General features: G+C 39.6%; 3 protein-coding genes across 4 annotated transcripts in view; 1 reads left to right on the top strand and 2 right to left on the bottom strand.

The window, feature by feature from the left end:
• Positions 1–26,580, bottom strand: part of LOC145443231 (serine/threonine-protein kinase PLK1-like) — a 430,606-nt gene that overhangs the window by 233,176 nt on the left and 170,850 nt on the right. The gene's annotated exons all lie outside the window — the stretch shown is intronic.
• Positions 1–26,580, bottom strand: part of LOC145436146 (serine/threonine-protein kinase PLK1-like) — a 992,061-nt gene that overhangs the window by 171,102 nt on the left and 794,379 nt on the right. The window lies entirely within an intron of this gene.
• Positions 19,131–21,956, top strand: LOC145433367 (uncharacterized). The gene has a single exon (XM_080310489.1). The coding sequence runs from the start codon at positions 20,331–20,333 to the stop codon at positions 21,846–21,848; it is 1,518 nt and encodes a 505-aa protein (XP_080166615.1). The 5' UTR covers positions 19,131–20,330; the 3' UTR covers positions 21,849–21,956.

Genomic DNA, 26,580 nt, shown 5'->3' on the forward strand with positions numbered 1-26,580 from the left:
ATATGGATAGGAAAGGACTTGAATGTCTACACCTGATCGCAGCACTGGCTACTAATGATTTTATCACATTGTACATATTATCATTGAGAAAATACAAAAACAAATTCCGCGAACATGTCATCATTTAATACAGTTATAAGTGGTTCAAGGTTGGGTTATTGTACAAGCATTCAATACCCTGGCCACGACCGTATTCTTAATACACCAGGGGCCGGCATCATTTTGTGTGCAGCCTGCCAAAATGTCAAATATTTATCAGCTTGTGTGCCGAACATTTAATTTATCGATATTCAACGTTTCAAGCAAGGAATACCACCAACCGTTTTTCTGCAGTTGGCAACGGCATTCGTTACGCCAGTGATTCTTAAATTACAATTCAGTTCAATAATTATTGATCTTGAACGGAATGATTTTTTTTTTAGAGAGTTGAGCCAAAAAGTAGACTTTTTAAATTTATTTTAGTCAACCGATTAACAATTCTCAAGAAATTTATCCAATATTTCCGAGAGAGAGTCTTTATTTTCATCCAACCAAATCACATAACACACGGCGGTGGTGGTGGCACAGCAAATATGCTTGCACAGTATTCGGCATTAAATAGTAATGATCGATGTAGGCCAGGGCCGGCCAACCCGTGGCCCGCGGGCCACATGTGTCCCGCGAGAAGGTTTTGAGTGGCCCGCGAGGTAATTTCCGAAATTTCTAATATCAAAAATGGATTGTACAGATTGCGAACTTGCAAGGCCAACCAAAAATTTGATTAGTTTGGCCGCAACACTTGAGATGTGATGACTTAAATATCAGTTCCGACGCATTGACAGATCCATCAGCCAGTCACATATTGGTATATCTTCGTACACTACAATAAAGCAGAATAATTTGCGATAGATTTATCAAAAGTAAAAATTTTCTACAAGCTTAGCGCAACATGTTGTCACTCGATTCCTTGTTTTTAATATTGTTGCCCTTTTTGTGAAAATGGAAGAACGCCTTATGTATCAGATTGAGTCTAACTGTATTCGCGATTACGAGACAAATGCGACCTTGCGTTTGCGCTCGCAGTAAGATCGTTGACTATGAAACCTAGGCACGGAATGATTGACGCATGTTGGTCGCAGCGTTCGATATCGATATGTCCATGCGCGGAATAGCCTATTCCTCGCAAACTTAGCCCAGCGATATACGACAGGCTCGCAATATAGTCAAGTGACAATATTATTGACCTATGAACTTTAAACAGTTTTCGCGCCTCGCGCGGTAAGTGGCCCGCGCAATATTTCGTCAATCGAATGTGGCCCTTTGGCTGAAAAGGTTGGCCAGCCCTGATGTAGGCCAAGTTGGGTGTCTGACCGGAAGATTACTCCCAGCAGTTTCGCCACCATCCTATCTTTTCATTATATCGCAATTTAGTGGTGTATTTTAATAAATGATGATAAACACAAAAAATGGCAGGTTGCATCGAAAGTGTATCTGACTGATGCCTCCGTAAATAATATGTCGATTTGTTAGGCGAGATTCTGAAATCACGATAACTAGATTTTTATACAAAGCTCCAGACTTATAGATTGTACTAACTATGATCCTAGTTAGTTGATGGTCAACTGATTGCGGATTTTACTGAAGAAAGCCTAGTTCTAATTGCGATTCACGGTCAGTAATGCTAGTTCCAATTCAAGTCAAGTTTTTTCAAAATCCAGTGCTCAGTTAGTCTGTACAGTGTACAAGCACTATTATCCCAATGCAAAATATACAACAAACTAAGTTATCTGAATAAGCCTGACTAACAACTTCCTTATTTCCCATAATACCCACCTGCCAATATATGTCCTAATGTCCAAAGCTCAACTAATAATGCCACAGCTAAACAACGAGCATTGAGTAGAGAGAGAGAGAGAGAATTTATTCGGTCCATGAACATTGATAATACACATGTAGATAAATACAAAGCAAAGTATATATAATTCAGAACCAGGCTGTAGCGAAGGGATCGGGAGATCATCAAGTCAGCTACAGCCTGAAAGGATGGTTGTAATATGAAACTTATCACATATATAACACATTTGCAAGCAAAAAATATAACATACGCAATGTATCAGAAACAGATGAAAAACTAAGTGGGATCACAGTAGGTAACCTGAATAGACGAGATAAAACAATTGCACTGGCTACAGGAACACAAACTAGGCAAAGAGATGCTGATTGACACATTTATTAAGAATGTTCATATTTTCCTACAAGATATTCGTGAAACATTTGTTTAAAGATATGGAGTGGTTTATCTTTAATATGGGGTGGAATGGAGCTCCATATACGAGGACCTTGGAAACTGATAGTCTTAGGATGTTCTCGGGGTAAGAATAGATTCATAGAAGAGCCTCGGGTATTGTGTGAATGGTGACTGGTGAGATGAGTGAAATAGTCTAGGAAGATTTCTGGTAGGCTCTCATTGTAGTAGCCGTGCATGAGCTTACCTATTTCATAAAAGTGGATATCTTCAACTTTTAAGATGTTCAAGCGACTATATAAAGGATTTACACTATCTCTGCGATTGGCGAGACAAGTCAATTTAATTGCTTTATTCTGCAGGCTTTTAATCCGATTCAAGTAATTGGCTTTAGCTGAACCCCACAATACGACCCCATAAGTCAAGTGCGAGTGGAAGAGTGTGTGATATATTGTTAGTCGTGTGGAAAGTGGTAATAGGAAACGAACTTTTCTTAAGATTCCTATGGCTTTCGATAGTTTAATGCAAATTGAATTAATGTGATCACCCCAGGATAGCTTATTATCTATAATTATGCCAAGATAGGATAGAGACGTCTGGAAAGTAAGTCTTTCATTGTTGAGCTTCACTACTATGTCTTTTGGAGTACCTTTCCCAAAGAACATACAGTGTGTTTTTGAAGTATTTATTGTTAGTCTATTGCTACACATCCAGTCATATATTTTTATTAGATTTGCATTACATGAATACTCAAGGTCAGCTGTATTACAAGATGAGAGCATGAGAGATGTATCATCTGCAAACAGTTGAATTGTGAAGTCCGATACATTGTCTATATCATTAATATAAATTAAAAATAGGAAAGGACCCAGAACTGATCCTTGAGGTACACCCATTTCAATTTCGAGCTTATCTGTTGAGACTTCACCATTTTTAACAAATTGCCATCTATTACATAAATAGGACTGTAGTAGCTTATACATGTTACCCCTAACTCCATAGTGAGATAATTTCTCCAAGAGTATTGATCTATCCACTGTATCAAATGCCTTTTTTAGATCTAGAAAGATGCAGATGGTGGATAGATTACTGAAAAGGTTTTTAGAGATGTTATTTATACTATCTATAAATGCATGCTGGGTGGAGTGACGCTCTCTGAAACCAAATTGTTTTCTGGATATTATGCTAAATTTCTCAACGAAGCAAGTTAGCCTTTTAAGTATTAATTTTTCTATTATTTTAGAAAAAATAGGCAAAATAGAGATTGGTCTATAATTGGTGAGATCTTTAGGATTGCATTTCTTCAGAACAGGCGTGACTCTGGCTACTTTCAAAATATCAGGGAAGATCCCAAGCTCGAAGCATTTATTGATCAGTTTAGTGAGTATAGGTAATATTGTATATACGATCTCTTTCAGAATAAAGACTGGAATACCATCTGGGCCTGTGGCTGTATCATTCTTAAATGAGTGAACTATCGCGATGACTTCATTCTCAACGACTGGCTGGACAAAGATAGAGTTCTGTTGTGGTTTATCGAGATATTTCTTGTAGTTATTGGTAGGCACATGTTTGTCAGCAAGGTTTCTGCCAATATTTGCAAAGTATTGGTTGAAAGCCTTGCATATGTCAAGTTCAGATGTCACGGTTGTATTGTCTATGCTGATTTTAGTTGGAATTTTTTTTTGCTCAGTTGATTTAAAAAGTTTATTAAAGAGCCCCCATGTTTTTGTTTGATCACCTTGGTTCTTATAAAATTGATCCTTGTAATAGTTGCTCTTCGACTTTTTCTTCAATTTGGTTAATATATTTGTGTAATTTTTATACAATTCCACTTTGCTATCTACACCGGAAAGAAAATGACTCTTGTAGAGTTTGCGTCGAGTCGCTATTGAGATTCGGATTGCAGAGGTCAGCCATGGTTTATTTGCGTATCTCATCTCCCTGCGAGTTTTTTTGCGGAGAGGTGCATGTTTTACAATTAGGGAGTTGATGGTATTAATTAGAGATGAAAAGTTATTGTTTATATCATCAGTTTGAGTTCTACTTTCGACTTCAAGGTCATTTATTGCATCAAAAAGTTCATTCGAGAAGTTGTCCTCCGAGAGATTTCTATAGTTACGAGTGTAGGCTATTTTGTGTTTCACTCCTACTGATGCATTCATGATTTTACAGAAAGTTGGTAAGTGATCAGATATATCGCTTCTTAATATTCCGGATTGGTGCTCGACCTGATTGTTGGTGAATATGAGGTCAATTAGTGTCTGTGAGTTATGAGTTATTCTAGTTGGATCTTTAATTAATGAAAGACACGAGAAACATGATATTAGGTTGGACAGATCCACAGAATATTTGTTATCTGATTTAAGGAGGTCTATGTTGAAGTCTCCCAACAAGTAAAAAGTTTTTTGTTGTAGGGTCAACTTCTCGAAGCAATTTTCCATTGCATCTATGAATTGAGCCATCGATTGGTGAGGGTGTCTGTAGATTGCACCTATTATGATGTTTTCTCTCTTTTTGTTTTTCACCAAAGTTATTTCAATCCACAGGTCTTCACAGCCTTGAAGATTCAGGCCAAACTCTGAAGTGATATGGAATTGGACATTGTTCCTAATATAGAACCCCACTCCACCCACTACTGTGGGAGAATTTGCATTGATAAATGTATATCCATCAATATGGACGTCAAAAGGAAGGACAGTAGATAATCTCGTTTCACTTATGGCGAGTATGTCAGGATGTCTAGAAAACTCAGAAATTAACGAAGTGACTAAGCCACTGTTTTTAGGAAGTGATCTTACATTAGCATGTAGCATAGTAATATAAGGGCTATCATCAGTAGGAGCATTAAATTCTTCTATACTATAATAATTAGAGAATCCCTTAGGTAGGTCAGAGCTAGATAAATTTTTGACATAAGATAATTCCCTAGTTAGTTGCATGTTGTCAAGTGATGAAAATGGTAACTCCGAGTTTAGGCATTGGCAGCAATAATAATACTCATCAGTAGTTCCGATAAGATTGAATTGCGGTGTCGTCAGTTTGGTGCACTTCAAATGAGTCCAGTAGTCACAGATATCACAGCAAATGCAAGGCTGATTTGACTTGCATGGTTTGTGGCAAGAGCCACAAGGAAATAATGAGTAATGAGTAATGAGTATGCAACGCGCGATGATCAAGCTTTCGCAAGCGCCGTATATCGAATTGACTACACGGTACAGACACACCTCTATCGCACCCATTCACGATGCGTAAATCGGTGAATCGATGTCTGTCTTGTTGTAAACTGGAGTACTAGACATACGGCACTTTCGAAAGCGTTACGAAAGCGCGCGATGCGTGTAGTAGGTTTGCAAATTAGCACAGCCTGGTAATTGGGTATTATGGGGAGTTGACAGTTAGTAGTAGTCAGGCTGCTCGTTATAGATTAATTTGGTACGTTTTGCATTGCGATAATAGTGCTTTCCAGACTTGAGCACTTCTTCGATAGCACTTCTCCATCTCATTGCACGACTGATACATCACTATAGATTATTGGTGCCTATAGTCAACTGTGCATCAAGAGACCGACACCATATGATTGTCAGACGAAACAAAAAGATTAGAAATAATATATCCTGCCAGGCATATCTTCTGTCTTCTTTTTAGCCGCCGTACAACCCTAAGGTGTCGCTATGCCTCCATAAGGTATGCCCAATGATTGGGTATGCCAGACCTCAGGTGTTCTGCTTTTCATATTCACTGTTGTTCAGTTCAGTTTAGCTGTTAGTTGTAGTTCTGATTTTCGAGTAGTTCAAATTCTAGGTCGTGATTTTGAACAGAGTCTAGTTATAGTTCTCGTTGTGCATTTAAAAGCAAATTAGGTCCCGATAAACTAAAACTTGAATCAGAAGTAGAGAACGTGTTGTCATCTAACGCGAATTGTGATGCCAGTGTTATATTGGGTGATGTGCTTGCAGCCATTGCTAGCTCGGAATCATCACTAGTAACAGTTGAGCAGCTATGAGGTGGTTTTCGATGGTCAAACCCGTCCCATTTCAAACTTGCACTGATGGTCAATGTTCATGCGGAAGATGATGTCTATTCGGGATTGAATCTAGTTGTGATTTATAGTTGGGAGAGTTTTTTCTAGCATGTCTAAAAGTGAGTGATTCGAATTTTGGTTACTCAATTTGAAAATCCAGTAGTTGTACAAGACTGATGGAGAACGGTGCTTTCTACATGCATGTCTATCTTGACAAGGGCATGTAATAGAGTTTGCATAATGATATATCTTCAAAAAGGTTATGATACCGTGTACTGACATTCTCCAGCACTTGTTCAGTACGCCTTTACACATTAAGAAGTGACCCCATGTTCACCACCAATCGGCGTTCCCAAAAATACCATGACTGGTACACGAACGCAAATGAAATATCTGACACTGTCACATTTTTGTTTTAGCGATCGGAAATGATGTATTGTTTGCGCACATTCAAAAGGTGCATTGCATTTCACAAGTGAAATGCAACTCAATTGGCGTGTCAATTAAGAGAGATAATCCAGGTGAAAGAGATGAGAAAATAGGGAGTACTTAAATATGAAGCAAAAACCATAACTGTCAGCATGTTCACGGGGTGCATTGATTGGAGGTAATCATGGGGAACATTCCCCAATGTGTGCAGTATACCAAAGAAGGTATTGCAGCATGTGCATAAGTTGGCTAATTTTCAAAATCTTCAAGCTTATTGTTGTCGTATAAAGCTTGTATCCCTGGACTGGAAGTATTGATGTTTGTCTCATGTTGTTGGGTTGAAGTTGCATTATGATTTGTGTTAGAAGCATATAGAGCTGCTTAATTATGGTATCTTATGGTTGGTTCTTATATTCAAATTTTCCATGTTGAAAATGTCACTAGTACCGACGGGCACAATGATTCCAGTACCGTACTCGAATGTAGTATTAATTGTGATAGTTCCAGTTGAGTATTTAAAGATGATTTTTTCAAGTACGGTAATGTAATCAGAAACTCCTTGATATGATACTATTATTACTGCCATACATCAGTGATTGAATTGGTTGGAAGTAAAGCAATCAGTTATTATGAGCTGAATTTCTCTTTTTAAAATCCAAACACTTCCTTATCATGTTTCTATCTAATTAGGAGGGTTATTACTATTTGAAAATTGGTTTGGTATTTTTCATGCTGCCAAGACAACGCTCGTAAAAATGATATGAGGAAATACAAATTAATTCATAGCGAGACTTACAAACGACTACTCACGAGATACTGGGTGACAGTCTATGTTTATTAGCACTACATCAGACTTGGACAACTAGATAATTCGAGTTGTGTTATTAGACTAATTAGAGCAAAATAGTACAATAGTTATATAATTGGAATCTAATTTGTGAAATGTTAATGTGTTCTATTTCTAATCAAATTTCTGCTCTTCATGAAAATGCTACTGGAGATCCGTGTTGTGCGAAATCGACTAAGCTCTGTTCACAGACATTTCCTATTCTCGATTTTATGGGACTGAATTCTGATTTGATATCAATTGAGCTTCATTTTTTTGTATTTCTTTGTGATGTGGAATTTAATTCAATTTTGAAGCTTTTAAGAATTCAGTAATTTTTATTTAATTTAAAAACTAATTAAGTGTTGTTCTGAAATTCTTCAACGGTAATAATTTATTTATCCTGATATTATTTTGATTTAAAATTTTGTCATTGTGTCGTAAGATCCATCGATCATTAACAATGTTTGATGTTGACTGATCATCAGGCCTATGACCAAACAGAAAATATCTCTGACTTGAGTGTAACTGGTAAATGTCTATAGCTGTTAGCAGACTCGGACTTCGAGATATAGTTCTGAGATATAGTTCTAGTTGTTTCATCAGTTTAATTAGAGCAAAATGCCAGCAATCCAATCCTAATCTAATTTTGGCAATGTTACTTTGATTCTAATTTAATGTCTTGTTTTCCTGGAAATGCTACAGGTATAGTAGCTCTGTTCAATGTAAAACGAGTCAAGCTTGCTGTACATACATTTGCTATTCTCATACTTATGAGAATGGACTCTGATATGAAGTGAACTGGATTCAAGTTTTCACGAATCCAGATGCTTGTGATATATTTTGGAAAGAAATGTATCACTAGAATTCTAATCCAATTTCGACAAGCTTAAAATCTATTTGTCCAGGACTGCCTGTTACCTGTTAAGGTATTTTTTGAAAAGCACAAAGCAGGGTGAGGCCCTCAATGAGGACACATTTCGTAGAATGGCACTCTTTATTACATAGCACATTTTAATGTCTCCTATGGAACAGCATTTGAAATTAAATTTCCATGTTCGCTAAGAAATGTCCAAGTCAGGGACTAAACCTAAATCGACTTACTACAGGCGCCGTAAAACCTGCGAAGAGTTGCTAATTTCGAATTGTGTGTGGACAGGTTTAAGGTTAGCTGAAGTTGGTTTGTAGAATATTCAAGAGCCTGAAAAATGGTTGTTGCTCTCAACGCGATTTGCCTTCCAAGTATTAGTAATTGATATGTGTAGTAGCAAGTAGGGTTGTCCATAATTGGGAAAATCTCAAAAAAGATGCGTATCCATGTCTCAATTTGTCTCATTCTGTAGATAACTGATAAAAAACATCAATGAACCTGCAATAAGCTCATAGGAAAGTCGTTAACATTTGTCTAAATGCGTTTGAAAGTAGCTGCCGTAGAGTGGGCGTGTTAGCGACCATAGAACAGCGAGAAGACTAGTAATCACGAAATCATGTCTCTTGATTGGTTAATCAGCTATGCTTGAATGGTCACGACCACAGCGGCTTGCTGGTTATGTGCTTATACTAGTTCAAGAAGTTCACTAACGGCAATGATTCTGTAATCGCATTGTACGTTGGTGATTTAATAATTAAATGAGACATCTGGTCATTGAATGTTTTAGTGTTAAAGCTAGGTACCCATAGCTTTAGTGCAACAATAACCTATTGCAGGCATGAAAGAGGCGAAACAGCGAATGATTATGAACTTATAGAAGTAAGTATAGATACCAGAAATAGCCTACATATCTGATATGCTTGAGATTACACCAAGTGGTCCTGTTTTTCTGGGTGCAGGTAAGGTATATTAGGCATCGCCAAACTGGTGCAGCATACCATGTGATATGGATTCTGGACATAATCCTGTATGCTCAGAAGATATGTGGGCCGACCAGGTTGCTTAGATTGGATTTCTGAAGAAGAGTGTAACTACCACACCGCTTCAATACATAATTTTTATGTCCATGTCCGGTATTGATTCAAGCATTAGTCGTGACGCAGCCGGTAACAATCATTAAGGACATGCTAAGCAATGCAAGCAAACCGTCTTTTTTCTGGTCCTACCAGCATAGTCAGTGCTTATCTTTAGACCTCTTTTCGCGGCATCATTGAGGACTTTGACAGCACTTGTGGGTATGATTCATTATGCTGCAATAATCTGACGAGTACCAAGCATAAATGACAGATTCATCCAGCCCTTACAGCATTCAAGACTTCAATTATATACCACGACAACAGCCTAATAAGATCAGACAAATTAGTGTTAATGTCAAGCTCTATATTTGTATTCAATGATGGTACATCCCTCTGAAACTAGAAGTTCGTTTGCCACTTGCATAAACGCCTTTGCAATATTTTTCCACTTGTTTTTGTGCTTTCCATTAATGACATCAAGGCATACAGGCTACACCGGTTACCTTCACAATAAGCCATCATGTCATGTATTTAAAGATATTGTGAAGCAGCTGTTCTTTGTTCATCATGTGTTTCGTTACTTAACATGTTCTGAATTAATCCTAAATCATGATTGGCAGACCAACCTACAATGCGCTTACAGAATCACCGCCGTTAGCCGATTCCTTGACCAGCTGACCGTGAGCTTATTGCAGGTTCATTGACGTTTCTCAACTATAATCTATAGAATGAGACATGGATACGCATAGATTTTGAGATTTTCCAAATTATGGACAACCCTAATGTGTAGTCCGATATCAAATTATTATTATTTTTTCAATCACACGAAGTCACGCTGAGCCAGTCTCGGGGGTACGCTGGGGTCAAGACATACACCAGACTCACACAGCAGAAGTCGCCCATGTTTGCAGTAAATTAATATCTTTTTTTGTGAAAAATCATTAATAATAATGTTTCTTTAATTTTCACGTTGTTGTTTATGCACAGTTCATTTTGCGCACCAGTATTCTATAGTAATGCATCAGTTGTGTAATGAAATAGATTTTGATTTTCGTGATTTCGTGTTTCCGTCGTTTATGACGTCATAATGACGTATTTGACATTAACCTATGCGAGGCTTAATAGCAAATGCTATTATATTAGACATTATCAGCCAGGGTTAATGGGATTCATGGAATTGTTTTTACACCACCATGCAGTTACAAGAAGAACAACACAATGAAATAACAGCAAAAAAAAAACGTCAATTGTTTTAATGCGATGGCTGCATTTGCTTATTTTCCACTAGCTCAGCGGTTCTCAAACTTTTTTAGACACGCTCCCGTTTATGATGGTGAAAAATTCCGCGCCCCCTTATCGTCATATCACCAAATGCAACCGGAATGCTAGCAATACCAAAGAATAATTTGACAGTATGGAAGGTTATGACAAGTTGATGAGAGAATTCTCAAATATGAAATTAGGACTATACACAGAGCAAAAGCAATGAATTGGGGGTAAATCGTGCGAAGCGCGAAAAATTTTTTCAGTAGGCTGTAGCTTCGCGCCCCCCTTCAGATGCTTTCACGCCCCCCAGTTTAAGAACCACTGCACTAGCTGGTCTATGTGTGACATATGTTTGCTCACAGCGCATCGAAAGTCATGCATGGGCCCAACAAGTCGGTTTCGTTTCGACTTGATGGTCATCAGAGATGAAAATGCTTGCTCGCACTCCCGTAGAAGGTAAAATTAGCAGCTGGGAATAGAATGAGAAGCTAGAATAGAGTACGAGGAGGCCATGCTAAGCCTGAAGTTTATTGGAGAAAATCTTTGTGTTCAACCACACCTTAACTAATAACTTTCTGCGGTCGAAAAAAACACAGAATTTACTCGCGTACCACCTGGAAGACCTTCGCGTACCACTAGTGATACGTTTAACGCAGAGCGAATGTTTGTAGTTGTATAATTGTATATCTGACTCCAAGAAGGTTGCGTTTACAATTCGCTGCGTGTTTCTTCTTTCGTTCGACGGACCGGCTAACCACGCCGTACGGCCTTGTTGGCTGACGTACCACGGAGCCTGTCTATTGCACACGTATTCGATGGATCACACTGACGAATATATTTTGTTTCCGTCTCCCCGACTTGTAACTTTATTGAATATCACGTACGTTCAAAATGCAATTAGCAAAGTACTTATAAATGTCTATCGACTTCCGAACCAGCGACATATTCATGAATGTATATCGACCTCCGAACCTGCTACTAATCATGAATGTATATCAACTTCCGAACCAGCTGATAATCACCAATGCATGCACCAATGCACGTGGTATTACACACGTACATCTCGAATATCCACGAGCGATTACTGACTATTATTAAAATGGCATTATACCAATATATTTCGTTAAAATACGCGTACCACAGGTTGGGCTCGTTAAGTTAGTTAGAAAAGGTCATGGAGCACTGTTATAAAGAGTTATAGCTTTCACAATACCTTGCCTTTTGATTTCATGATAAGTGGGTGGTGAAAGTTTTTAATATTAATATTGAGGTGGTGTGTCTTGAAAAGTTGTAAAACTACTGTTCTAGAAGATATCTATTCTGCATGCTGCCAACGTTCCTGCTTGTATTACAGTGATTTGGGGTGTATTGACTGACTGGTGGGGTTGTTTCAAAATCACTTTTATTTTCAAATTTTACTGGCTAGTTGATGAAATTGCCAAGTTTGTTAAATAAAAAAGCTATTTGGGTAGAAAATTATTGATTTTTGACAACAATCAAAAATTTCATTGAAATTGTACTGGCTTCCATATGGAATGATAAATTTGTCTACAAAAATATTAAAAGATGCATAGTGCATACGCCTCAATTCTAAGACATAGAAGTGGTATGGTACGAAATGTTGGATTAGGAAACATAATACTATTTCCGATTATAAATTCCATCTTCAAAACTGGATTGAGCAGGTTCATGAGGCTGTATTATTGCACAGTTGCAGAGTTAACTAGGCCTTATGAAACGAAAACAATATTTGGATCCCGCGATGCTAAATTTTTGGTGAGCTTCAAAGATGAGCTGAAAGCGCTACAATAGTGATAGGGCTGGGCAAGGGCGTAGCCAGAAAAAATATTTGGGGGGGGCGAAAAATTTGATGACGTAAATAAGCCCATCCCGCTTAAAGACAAGAAAAAAAATAGGTCAAAACGATGGTGTTGGGCCCTTATTGGATGATTAACACAACATCTCCACTCCTACATACAGTGATGTGATAACAGAATGATTGCGGAAAACTCGGGGGTTAACACTTCCGCGCGAAGCGCGAAAATTTTTCATGGTCAATGAATGAAATTGGTTCATTATATTGTCCCTCGCATATTGCAAATACGTTGTCATTACCAGATTTACCGGTAGAGCTGATAGAACTGCTGTCATCTAAGGGCGCACACTTGAACTATATGTTCATACCATACGGCAAGACTATTTAGAGCAGTGGTTCTCAACCGAGGGTCCGCAAAGCATTTTCAAGGGGTAAGCGAAACCTCCAAACTTGCAAAATGGTTGATAACCTAATTTTTAGTTTGGCTCAAATTAGAGAAATCTCGAAGCACTTTCGCTTCATAACTGTTAAAACTTCAGGACTCACGCAAATGGCCGTCTGAGATGAAATATTCCACTGTGCCATAAGTCATTTTAATTGCCAATCGCCTACTTATACTAACATATTGATGTTTAGGGATGTATTGTTGGGGTTTTGGAAAAAATTGTTTGCAGAGATCCATTCTCTCCTATGATAGATAAGACCGCTATTCCAGCATAACTTCACGATGAGCTGCTAGATAGAAATGACTAGGCTGGAGGTTATATTGGTCCATGTATGTTACCATAATAGCCAAAGGTGTCGTCGGAAGCGTACGCGTTATGATTACATCCGCCACCACCTATCTTTGTGGAAATGGATTTTCGGCACTTGTTCATATCAAATCGACGACGCGGATTTTCAAGACATGGCCCTATGAGTTCAGGGGAGCTCCCCCGTGAGAACTAGAGGTCGACCGATATTGATTTTTACAGGCCGATACCGATACCGATATATCGGCCACTCACAAGGCCGATACCGATATCATAGGCCGATATTAATATGGACTAAGCAGAGAACAATTTCACCAAAAATATTATATATTAGGCAAGATGGCACTTGTTCATGCCACAGAAAGCTGAACAACAAACGAGAAAACTGAAATTGAAAAGAATTATTCCTTAATTGTGCACATTCGATGAAATTTGGGATAACCAAAAAAGCAAAATATGATACAGAATTGCAGATCAGTTCAGAAAAGATAGATTGTAATGCAGGAAGCATAGTTTCTCTGCATGCTCATTGCTCACCCAGCTAAACTCGTCCTGCAAGGGTAAATCTGTCATATATTGCCCTTTGCGTCGTCGATTTCTTGAGATTGAAAACACGGAGCATTGAATTTCCGAAATTTTTGAATGTTTTTTAAATATAAAATATCGGCCGCGATATCGGCCTTCATTGGCCGATACCGATAATCGGGAAAGCTCTAAATATCGGCCTCGATAATCGGCCATGTCGATAATCGGTCGACCTCTAGTGAGAACACCTCGCAGAACCGTACATCCTGCCATGGGCAATTTCATCACTACCCTTTATCCATACGATTCCTAGACGCACCTACACACACACACATACACCCTATGGAAGCATCCAGTTGCCAACTATAGCCTGTATAAGGCGATCTTTTCACGGACGAACCCAAATCGCTGACATTAAGTGATGAACAATCAGTGTTTATTTCGGACCTATAGTCGCGCGGAGCGTAAAATGTTTTTGAATAAATAAAAGAGTTTTATCAATAATACTGATGCGTGTGCGTGCATATGAGCCCGATTCCAGTCTTATCAATTACTTTGTTGAAGCACGGTTGTTTAGCAACCTCTCGTAAAGATTGGCACCACTTTAAAGATTGGAATTGCTGATACATACCAGAACAAATTGCAGAACTCCTTTGATGAGACTCGTGCGATTTCAAATTAGTACTTTTTAACGGGAGGTGGCGATATTTTCCTGTGCCAGTCGCATTTATGTCCGGGGGGGGGGGGGGGGGGGGCAGGGGGTCTGATTGCAGGGACAGAATCATTAGGCGCCAGCCTTTTAAGCACCCAAAAAGCTATATCGAGGGCTTCGGAATACATGCGTCCGTTTTATAACCGTCAATCATTTTGGGAGCGCACTTTGCGGAGTCGCATGTAGCCTACTTTATATGTCTTTGTGTGTCCCGGTACGGAAGTTACCAGAACTAACAGTCCCCAACCCCTATACTGAACTGACACCCATAGACCCAATCAACCCAACGACCTCGGGCTACTCTCGTGTATCTACTGGTACTGTTGTATTCTCATAATTGAGAATATAGGTATAGGTATTTGAGGAAGAATTTTTTTAGGGATACCGTTAATAAAATCAAGACATGCATGGCCACTAAATCGTGCGAAGCGCGAAGAAAATATTTAGGTTGCATTCATCTACCCTAAAATACTGTTATTTTTATTGATTTTACGAAAAAGTTTCAAAAATTTGGGGGGGGCGATCGCCCCTTTCGCCCCTCTCTGGCTACGCCAGTGGGGCTGGGTAGTGGCGCGTCAACTACCGGCTACGCGCCTGGGCACCAGGATTTTTATTAATTGATAAGGATAATAAGTGATGGTTTTTTAGTCTTGAAATCATATGATCCTTGCCACTAAGGGGTAACTTACGAACAATAATTATAGTTTCCATGCTCTTTTTTTCTGTGGAAGGATTGAAAACACGAATTATTGTAAAAAATAAATGAAATGGCTATGTTCTAAAAACATCTAGTTATTTTTATTTCGATATAAAACTAGCATTATACACTTCGTGATCGCATAAACGGCACATGTCTGAACTTAACACATCTTTCTTATAGTTATGTCGTCACAATGAAGGATACTAGAAAACCCAACTTGACTTGAAAGCCTAATACGCGTTTCAGATCTACTGATTACAAATGGGGTAATTCATGCGGTCACTAAGTTACAAGGTCTAAAATTGGAATGAAACTTATTGAATGGCCCCGGGAATTTAAAAAGTGATATACATAGCATTTCATAAACTATTTTCATAAATAAGGTAAAATGCCATGCAAAATTCTTCCATCTCGTTGTGATTGCCAAAGTTCAAAATGAAATGATGTCTGAACCAATTTGGAAACTAGGATTCTCAGGCAGTGTCGCCTCTGTGTAGTGTGAACTGTGTGTACTAAAATCTTGAAGTTTAGTTCTGCTGTCAATTGTAGCCAGTGTCGGGATCCATGCACCACTTTTTCTATTCACAACAATATGACCATCACCAATAAGAATTTCCGGCGAACATGTTAAAATTTATTGTTTTTGTAATGGGTTTAGGGCAGACTTGGACAACTAGAAAACTTTCAGCTTTTTTAAAGTTAGCTAGCTAGCTACACATTTTTCAAATTTCCAAATTAGATTAGACTTAGACTTACTGATAGTGAATTCGTGAAAACTTTGTAGTTGAATCGATTTAATCTCATATCAAATCAGAGCTCATTCTCATACTTATGAAAATATGTGTACAGCAAGCTTGCTCGATTCTACACGATAATGTTCTCTTGAAGCATTTTCAATAGAACCAGACGGCAGATAAGAAATAGAACGAGAGCATACACACATTTCACAGATTTGATTAGAATCTGTATTTGAACCAGTGTTGGGATCAAGTCTCTTATGTTCGAGTCACGAGGCACCTTGAGTCATTGCGAATATTGAGTCGAGTCAAGTCAGGTCAATCGATTTTCAAAGGTGTCTTGAGTCAATTCAAGTCACTCGTTTTTTGGAGGTTACTCGAGTCAAATCAACTCACGACTCATGTCATGATTCAAGTCAAATTGAATTTTTGAACTATGAGTGATGATGTAAAGTCATTACATTTTGCTGAGTGTGTGAAAAACAGATTAATTGACCAAAATGACCACTCATCTTAAATCAAATAGCATTGTATCGCTCACTATAAATAATACGAGTGTAACTGTATAGCCACATGCTATACAGTCTGTTATTATCAGCCAAAATAGAGGATCGAATACGAAGCCTCGAGATGTTGAAACAAATTGATGTGGTACAATACACTACTCATAAATTATATTCATTCAATTTAAATTATAATAGAAAGTTGGTAAAGGTGAACACTGCATAATGTAAGCACTTGAGCCGTCGAAAAATAAGAAATACGTTCAGTGGTTCTCGACCGTTTTGTCTTCGCGTATCGCCACCGACCCTCGTGGACCTCTCATGCATATGCATCTTTGGTGAATTGATACCAGAGCCTTTCCTGTCGGCAAAGCCGTTCAATTAACTTGCAATGAATTTCAACTCGAAGCCTTCTAGGCGAAACGGTGGCATTTACAGATTTTAGAAGAAATCTACACAGATCAACGACAGGACTAAGCATGGTGACTCTAATCTTGAGAACTGGAAGTAGCGTAATTTTCCATGTATAATCCGCAAAATTTACACGATTTTTTGCCCTAAAATCGGGGGGTGCGTATTATACATGGGAACAACACGCTAGAAAAAAATGTCCCTCGATAAAAAACTTGAAATCACACCTTTCTTCATTTTTGTTTCCAATCACGCATCACTTTCAGCCATCACGGGTAGTAATTCGTATTAAAGAGTGTGACGCGCTGCCAATTAAGGGAAGCGCGTCTCTAATTAACGAGAGCCGTGCGCACAATCACGCGATCTCCTGCTGAGTTGGGTTGCCGTTTGTACGGGAGCGGAATGAGGTCAGTAATAGACACTCGCGCGCGGCAATTCTCGCCAATTCATCGCGTCAATGACAGGCCCGAACAATCGCATATACAAGAGGCCATGTGCGCAAGATATAATCGCTTGCGTAATCAGTCGCATCTCCAACAGAACTGTTGCACATGACATAACCGTTAGCCTAGGCGCAATCGCATCTGTAATAGGCATCATGCTCAAGATGTCGGTTCGTTGGCCTAAACCAGTGGTTCTTAACCTTGCCCACAGCGCCTCCCAGGGGGCGCTGGCGACTCTGAAAGGGGGCGGAAGCGCTCAGGGGGCGATATGGGGGGCGCTGGGCTCAGGGGGGCGGTATGGGGGGCGCTGGAGAAAAATGGCTTCGCAGTAGATGATGTGGTGGTAGGCCATATCCTTAATGAGTATTCAGGGCAAATTAACACCGAAAACTTCGTTACGTATAGCGTTCAAAATACATATAGGTTTAATTGTCCATGGGCGCCTAAATGACTGACACCGAATGTTCCTGTCTTGGCAATCTGAACCCCAGAAGACGAATTCCATCCGGCAGGGAACAATTATATGTCAGTGAGGAAATACCAATCTGAAATTGGTGCGTCTTTTAGTTTAGTACGATTGGGCGACAGGGATATTCCTGTTGGGCGATATCCCCGTTGCGCGATTCTATATTTTTTGATATTGCAGACAGGGGGTCACGAAATAGCATCATGCAACGAAGTCATACCAACGGGCTCGCCCGCCCAAATATGTTTGACCATTAGTAAGGGGCCCTACAGTTTTCAAGAAACCTCACAATGTTCGCTTTAAGTTTTGATGAGTCTGCGCACACTCAACAACTCACTGCGCTGACCCTTGGACAACAGTGCGTAACGACTAAAAAAGGTAATAACTTCGGATTTGTTGTGCGCAACGTAGATTTCCTGTGCGCAGAGACCGTGTCAGCACTGCGCACGTGCGCAGCTTAGAGGCAACAATGCACCTCACTCAGCTCTACCGGTAAATGTGTTTACATGAGCAGAGAGAGGATAAAAATTGATCTCAATTTGCATGCAATTCCCGATGATATTGACCAATTTAATCAATAATTAGTGAGATTTTTCGCGCTTCGCACGACTAGGCGAGCATAGCTGCCTCAGTAAATGGACACCCAATGTAGACACCTAATAGGCTATCAGCCAATAGCGGACAGCCTAATGGAGGTATGGGAGTGAAGTCCCCAGGAAGTTTGGTTTATCACCCGATGGGGGCCCTGGACCAACGTTTTTTGTTTTGAGGGGGGGGCTGAAGAAGTGCTGTTACGGCCCTGGTAACGAATAATTGTACCTGCGGGAACGCCCGAATATGTTTAATTATTAATTACGTGCCCTTTATTTTCCTATACAACAGCTCATTCGGTGCTACTGGTAAATCTGATTACGTGGGCTGAGAGGATAAACAGTTTATAGCGAGTTATATATGTAATTACCACCTTTCCATTCATGCATTATAGAAAATTATGGTACCTAGGGCGACCAGGCCACACAAACTTTGCTGACCAGTGACCATCAAAATCACGATATGGGGTTCGTGGGGGCGAAGATCTCAGAGATTCAGTTTATCACGCTATGGGTGCGCAAGGCAATCGTTTTTAGGGGGGTTGACAAAGTGCTATTACGGCCCTCCCTCTTACTCATTGTCTTTATTACATTCTTTACAATATGAAGTTGGGGGGCGCTGGAGCACGATAATTTTTGAAAGGGGGCGCTGGAAGAAAAAAGCTTAATAACCACTGGCCTAAACTAACTCGTCGTCGGCCTCGCAGGCTTTGGCTGCCATCTACTGTCGTTTAGAGACAATACCGTTAATTGTATAATGATTAGCAATATGATTAGCAATCGCATATGTGAAAGGTCTCCTCGTGCTCAAGATGTCGTGTCGCTAGCCTGAACTATCGTGCCGCCCGCCTCGCAGGCTTTGGCTGCTATCTACTATCGATTAAAGACAATCCCGCTAATTGTATAATGATTAGCGATCGTCGTGTAATGATTGTTCAACAGTGACATTGCAAAACAGAATGACATCGTATACGAAATCGGAACTATTCGTGTTCTGAAATGCAGGGTGCGTACTATACATGGGTACAGGCTTTTTCCCAGAATTTACATGCTATTTTAGGGGTGCGTATTATACATCCGGGCGTACTATACTTGGAAAATTACGGTAGTTCGCGTGTAGAAAAATGCTCATAAGTAGAGTTGTATATAAATAATATCCTGAAATATGAATATCATGTGACATCAGCGACTATTATTGTTATTGTAATTAATCATGTTTCATAAAACTCCGTCGTGTACAGCTGCTTGTCTGCATCTTAATCATTTCGGACATGCCCGTGAAAAGTAAAGCGGTTGTTAACGTTGAAGAACCACTGGTCTTCAAAAGATTGTCAAACACATTCCTCTGTCGGCTAGTGCTATTGGAGCTGGTGTTTAACGCGACCAAGACCATGGTGCCGGCTCCGAACCAGATATCCGTCTCTAATCGCCTGGCCGAACCGGGCTGATGGTGTCACACTTGTTCCAGAATTGTTGTGAATCTAATATTCAATCATCCCGGGACTTGTTGTAGACAGTAAATGAACAGTTTTGTGTCTTGGAGCTAAAATCTATTGGACGATCAAGTTGAAACCTGAATGTCCCAAATGTTCTATCCGCAGCCAATATCCGAGAGGGAATCTGTAATGTAATTGTGATCCACAAAGTATGTGCGAAACATCTATGAGTAACTACCGTACTCGTCTGAATTGTCAGGCTGCCGGTCACCACAATGCCTAATAATTCTACTAAACTGGTATTATTAGATCATAAGTTTGTTATTCTTGGATATTGTTATTTATCACACTGCTCCGTTTTAGCTAATTCTTTCTGTATTTTAGACTGGGTTGCTATAATTTGAGAATTAGAATACTATGCAATGACTCATTCCAAGCTATCGTTGAAAACTCGTTTTCAAGCAGTGAGCGGTTGATGTGTGATTCTTCAAGAAGTAAAGTAATATACAGATAATCCAGAAGAATGGCAAGGAAGATGTGCTGGATCTGTGGAAAGAGCTTCCACCGTAACGACGGATTGAAGGCCCACTTGCGATTCCACATTATAGATAGAAATACCGAATGTGACATCTGCGGAAAATCGTTTGTGCAGGCTAGCGACCTGAAAACGCATGGAAATATACATACTGGAAGCAAAAACTATGCATGTCAGATCTGTGGAAAAATGTTTATCCAGCTTGGTCACTTGAAACGCCATGAACATACACATACTGGAGTAAAAAACTATGGATGTCTGATCTGTGGAAAAGCTTTTACCCAGCTTGTTGACTTAAAAAGACATGAACATACACATACCGGAGTAAAAGACTATGAGTGTCAGATCTGCGGAAAAGCTTTTAATCGGCTTAGTAACTTGGAAACACATGTGAATACACATAATGAAGTCAAAAACTATGAGTGCCAGATCTGTGGAAAAGAGTTTATTCAGCTCGGTCACTTGAAAACACATGAAAATACACATGCTGGAGTAAAAAACTATGGATGTCTGATCTGCGGGAAAGCTTTTACCAAGCTTGTTGACTTAAAAAGACATGAACATACACATACCGGAGTCAAAAACTATGAGTGTCAGATCTGCGGAAAAGCGTTTACCCAGCTTAGTAACTTGAAACAACATGAAAATACACATAATGGAGTCAAAAACTATGAGTGTCAGATCTGTGGAAAAGCGTTTATTCGGCTTAGTCACTTGATAACACATGTGAATACACATACTGGAGTCAAAAACTATGAGTGTCAGATCTGCGGAAAAGCTTTTACCCAGCTTGTTGACTTAAAAAGACATGAACATACACATACGGGAGTCAAAAATTATGCATGTCAGATCTGCGGAAAAGCGTTTGCCCGGCTTGATAACTTGAAAACACATGAGAATGCACATACTGGAGTCAAAAACTATGCATGTCAAATCTGCGGAAAAGCGTTTACCCATCTTGGTAGCTTGAAACAACATGAAAATACACATACTGGAGTCAGAAAGTATGCATGTCAGATCTGCGGAAAAGCGTTAACCCGGCTTCGTGACTTGAAAAGACATGAAAATACACATACCAGAGTCAAGAACTACGAGTGTCAGATCTGCGGAAAAGTGTTTACCCAGCTTAGTAGCTTGAATAATCATGGACATATACATATGGGAGTCAAAAACTATGCATGTCAGATCTGCGGAAAAGCGTTTACCCATCTTGGTAACTTAAAACAACATGAAAATACACATACTGGAGTCAGAAAGTATGCATGTCAGATCTGCGGAAAAGCGTTTACCCAGCTTAATAGCTTGAATAATCATGGACATATACATATGGGAGTCAAAAACTATGCATGTCAGATCTGCGGAAAAGCGTTTACCCATCTTGGTAACTTAAAACAACATGAAAATACACATACTGGAGTCAGAAAGTATGCATGTCAGACGTGCGGAAAAGCGTTTACCCGGCTCGATTACTTGAAAAGACATGAAAGTACACATACAGTAGAATAGCGGAACGCACGTCTTTTTCTTCTCGCTATGATGGTCTCGAACATGAAGCAGTTATATTGACAGAAATACCTTATACTAAAATATGCTGTTATTTAGAGTGGACGTCCATTCAATCTGCTAGAATTTAATATTGCGTTCAAATCTGTACCAGTACTCAACACCATAGGCGCCGACTTACGAGGTTACGAGGTGGCGCAGCTACCTCGTGACCATATTTACGAGGTGGCGGCCACCTCGTATAAAATGCTCAAACGCCCAAGTTATTTGTGACCAGTAATTAGTAATCCGGCGTATCGATGCGACCTCGTTAGAGACGTATTCGATTTCGATACGCGTGTCTGCCAGGCGCGTAGCTACGGGGGTTTCGGGCGTCGAACTTCCCTATTTGAAACGCGAAACCTCGTCATTTTGAAATGATCATTCTAACTCAAATATGCAGTTGCCATTCCATAATTCTGTTACCAGTGTTTCGCGCGGATGATTTGCGAGAAACGTGTTGTCAATTAACGAGAAGAGTCTGTGATGATCTCCCGCTGAGATGGTCGCGAAATTAGGTCATTCATTCCCGTGCGCGCGGCAATCGTCGCTAGCCTAATTTATCGCGTCTCGAACAAGCCTGGTTCCGCAGGCTTGAACAATCGCATCTGCAATACGTCCAGTTCACAGGATATCATCGCTTGCCTGCGCAATTGCATCTGCATAGGCGGCTTCGGCCTAGTGTGCACGATATCGTTGCTGGCGTACACAATAGCATCTGCAATAGGCCCGGTGTGAAAGATATTGTCGTTAGCCTAACTATCGCGTCTCGGATTAGCATGCTTTGACTCCTATCTCTCGCTGGTTTGGAGACACTGCGGTCGAGTTTACGCTAATTAGTGATTGTTTTATGTCATATTGATTAATAAGCGACATCGCGAAACTGAATAACATCGAATCGCTGCAAACAGACATTAACGTTCGTAATTGATTCCCGCTCATACTTGAACTTAACGATCAGAATATGTGTATCATGGCTAGGGCTGGGCACAATGATTCGAGTACTCGAATCTGAATCGAGTATTAATTTTAATGATTCGAGTCGAGTAGTAAAAGAAGATATTTTCGAGTACTGAAATTACAAGCTCCTCGCTACTGAATGTTAATTTATCAACGAGAATTATAGTTTTGATGCTAGTTTCCAATTTGGAAGGCTTAAAACACTAATTGGCTGCATTGTAGCATACGAAACATAGTACAAAGCTACAAAGCTTACGTGAAATAACACATTTTCGAAGTCATAATCATCCCACAACCTTGTCACGAAGTGCAATGAAATCGGTATATGGTCGAAAAAATATCAAGGCATCTTTAATGTGGTGGATAACAGGCATTATATTCTTTGCTGTGGCAATGTGGCATACAAGCTACATATTTGAACTTTGACATATTACATTCTGTTATGACGTCATAGTGTGTGATACTCGAATACTCGACTCGACTCGACGCATAATACGTGATTCAGAATCGAATCACTCAGGTACTCGATTTTGCCCAGCCCTAATCATGGCTCGAGTTCTGAAAGACGACGAAGGTTTGAAATCGATGCCATCAATTTCGGACATTTTGATTTGCGAAAACTGTCGCCGAGACTGCGTAGTTTAATTTTTCACCAGAGATCAGGGACTCGCTAATTGACAGCACTCCCGGACACTTTGGCAAGCTTATCATACCCCTAAAATCGTCAATACGAAGAGATTATATGATCGCCATTTACACATGTACTTGACCCGAATTGAATCAATGCTATATTGGTAAATTTGAAAATAAAATCCAAATGCCCCTAATTTTTCGACTGGCGACGCGTATAGCGTGTGCTGAGAAGCACCATCAATCCATCATAGATCTCCTCTCCCTACCAGGCGCCCAAATGGACGTTCTGCTTTTCTGAAATCTAAATTATGTGCGCCCATATTCGTTTACAAAACCATTCGTGAGCTAGCTAGCTTCGTGATAGTCTTGGTAATCGGAGCGCGTAATTGGCAGGCGTGTTGGTGTGTGCCTGAAAATTGAAATTCAATTCATTTCTGCGCAGATTCGTTTCTCTAACAAGGCTTTGCCAGTGATATTAATCGGGAAATGCAGCAATACACCGTAAACATCGATATAATGAGAAAACAATAGTCGCGACGAAAGCTACTCAATACGGTGTCAGACTTAAAACCCATTCGCGGCGACACTGGTTAGAATACACGCTTTCTTATTTGCCATCATCCATATTTCTTGTTATCTACTTGATACATTCGTACTCCGAAATTGTCGCACAAAGTGTTCCTTTCATTAGTAACGTGCAGTAGGCCATGTCATGCCATTGTCCAATATTGATGCATCACAAGATTCTATGTGGCATAAATTCTGATTTTATTCGATTCGTTTGAACAGGGAGCCTTCTACATTCCGATAAACTTGATTTCTAGATGTACTCGTATCGAGAACAACAATATCGAATATTAAACTATTAGAAATTAGATAGACATTGGATTTCTAGTGACAGGATCTCGGCATGCGCCCGAAGTGGCCAACCTGCGGCCGTAGAAGGACATTTGTGCGGCCGTCAACACGTAATTCAATTAGTATGTGTTGGCGGCCGTCGACATGCAGATTGAATTTACGAATTGACCGATGTACTCCCGAAATGCTTCGCGAACGTAAACCGGGAAATGCACCAAAATCGCCCAAATCGCAGTTTTAATCAGCAAACAATTGCCGCGATGCGAGTCAACACGAGCAAGAAACCGCAAGAGACAATTAGCCTACTGATTGGCTGCGCGATTTCGCGTTTGTAATCATTATTATTCTCTGCTTGAAGTATTCGAGAGTTGTCGTGTGTTACTTGTAGTGCCTGGCGTAGCGAATTTCGTTACTCACAGGCATGTGAATAACATTGATACAACTGCAGATTCCGTCGGACGGACTGGTAGCGCTGGCACTTCAACACTTCTAGTGATCATACCGTTTTAAGATTCCATTTAATATCTCGACTGCATGGTTTGATATTAATGAGTGCAAGGCCAGTATTAAAATGTCACGCGAATGGTATAACGCTGCACGCACACCACCGGCATGTAGTAAAGTACGTTTTCGGGCGATGATGACGTCATCGATATGGAACAATTATGACGTCACAAGACTTCGCCACCTCGTAAAAAAATAAAAGTCGGCGCCTATGCTCAACACATATATCTTTGAATCACCTTTCCGGCTGAATGATTTCTGTGCCGGATGTGTAGAAATGGTGTTGGTGGTGGACTTGTATCTTCATGTTGCAACGCCACTGGCCCATGTCCATATATCGCTGCCACAATCAAATTTCTGTGTACGTTCTTTGTCTTTCTTGCCTATTTTTTTTCAGTTTTAGAATGTCCCTCCCAGTTTCATATCTTAATTACTGTGCCTGAAAATTTGCTTCTCACTGCCTGAATCAGTCTCAATGAACACCTCTTTGTGATAATTTGCGCTGGGTCTATTGTTCAGAGAAGTTTGAAGGGGATGTTCAAATCTTTGTATCACAGTACTAATACTATAGTTTATGCCACCTTTAAGCGTCGTGTGAATTAGCCTTTGTCATATTCTCTGGTAATTAGCAGTCTGCGCATATCGTTAAGAAGCTCCTTGTAGTCTGATATGATGTTCTGTCAGCTTTTTGCTAGTAGTATCTCCTAATTCCAGCAGTATGCTGCATCCTTACAAAGACAACGCGAAAGGGATGCTTTGTGGTACCGGTGATTAGCACATCATTGATCGCTATCCTTTGTGATTATGTGATTAATAACAGTCAGCCGCAGCACATAATATTTTTATTCTGTTTCGCTTTAAAATCTATTGAACATCTGATAAATTCTGTGTGTATTTCTGTTATACACTCGCTGCATCTTGTCAACAATTTCGTTCCTACATGAGATTTTGTTTCGTTCAGATTATTTGTAATTTGTAACACTGCACAACAATGCTCCTTAACTTGTTTTGTTTGATGAAAACTTGAAGCTGATATGACGAACTCATGAACCCTGTTCACTAAAGAGGCAAACTGAGGTAAATCGTGATATGAATAATCAGTAATAATCAGATTTTTTTCAACATCTCAAAATTGTTCACAAAGTCGAAAAAATTTTGACATATGCATTTCGTTCGTATCATAGATTTTGCACTGTTGGTGAACTTTTCATTTGATATTTTACAACTTAGCCTATAGCCTACTTTATATGCCTACCATTGTAAACGGTCAATTATTTGCTCATTGTGAATTAATAACGGTCAAATAAAAGAAATAAGTAGACACGGTGTTATGGTCAACGTGCCGCAATATCCTAACTGAAGAAACACTTCTTGGGCATTGCATCATTCTTATATTAAGGAGTGCATCATTCTTACATTAATGAACGCATGATGAAAAATTGTGATGTAGACTACATTTTCAGAATGAAGCAACACGGTGTGTCACCAACAGTTTATGCAGCCAACTGCTGCTGTTGAACGTTCTTTCTCCATTCTTAGCAAGCGTCTTAGTAAGGACATGCACTCTCTACCCAAGAATGTAGGAAAGTATCTCTCGTTTCACTATAGTTGTATGCTACAAATTTTAATTATTTTTACCATAATACGTATTGTAAGCACTGGATTTTTTCATAGGGCCAGACTTCGTTAAAATATCAGTTTTTTCATGTAAAAATTTGCCTGTTTACAAGCGAAAAACGTT

This window comes from Botryllus schlosseri, chromosome 1, assembly GCF_051294905.1.
Source record: "Botryllus schlosseri isolate E-star chromosome 1, Bs_hap1, whole genome shotgun sequence".
Classification (NCBI taxonomy): Eukaryota; Metazoa; Chordata; class Ascidiacea; order Stolidobranchia; family Styelidae; genus Botryllus; species Botryllus schlosseri.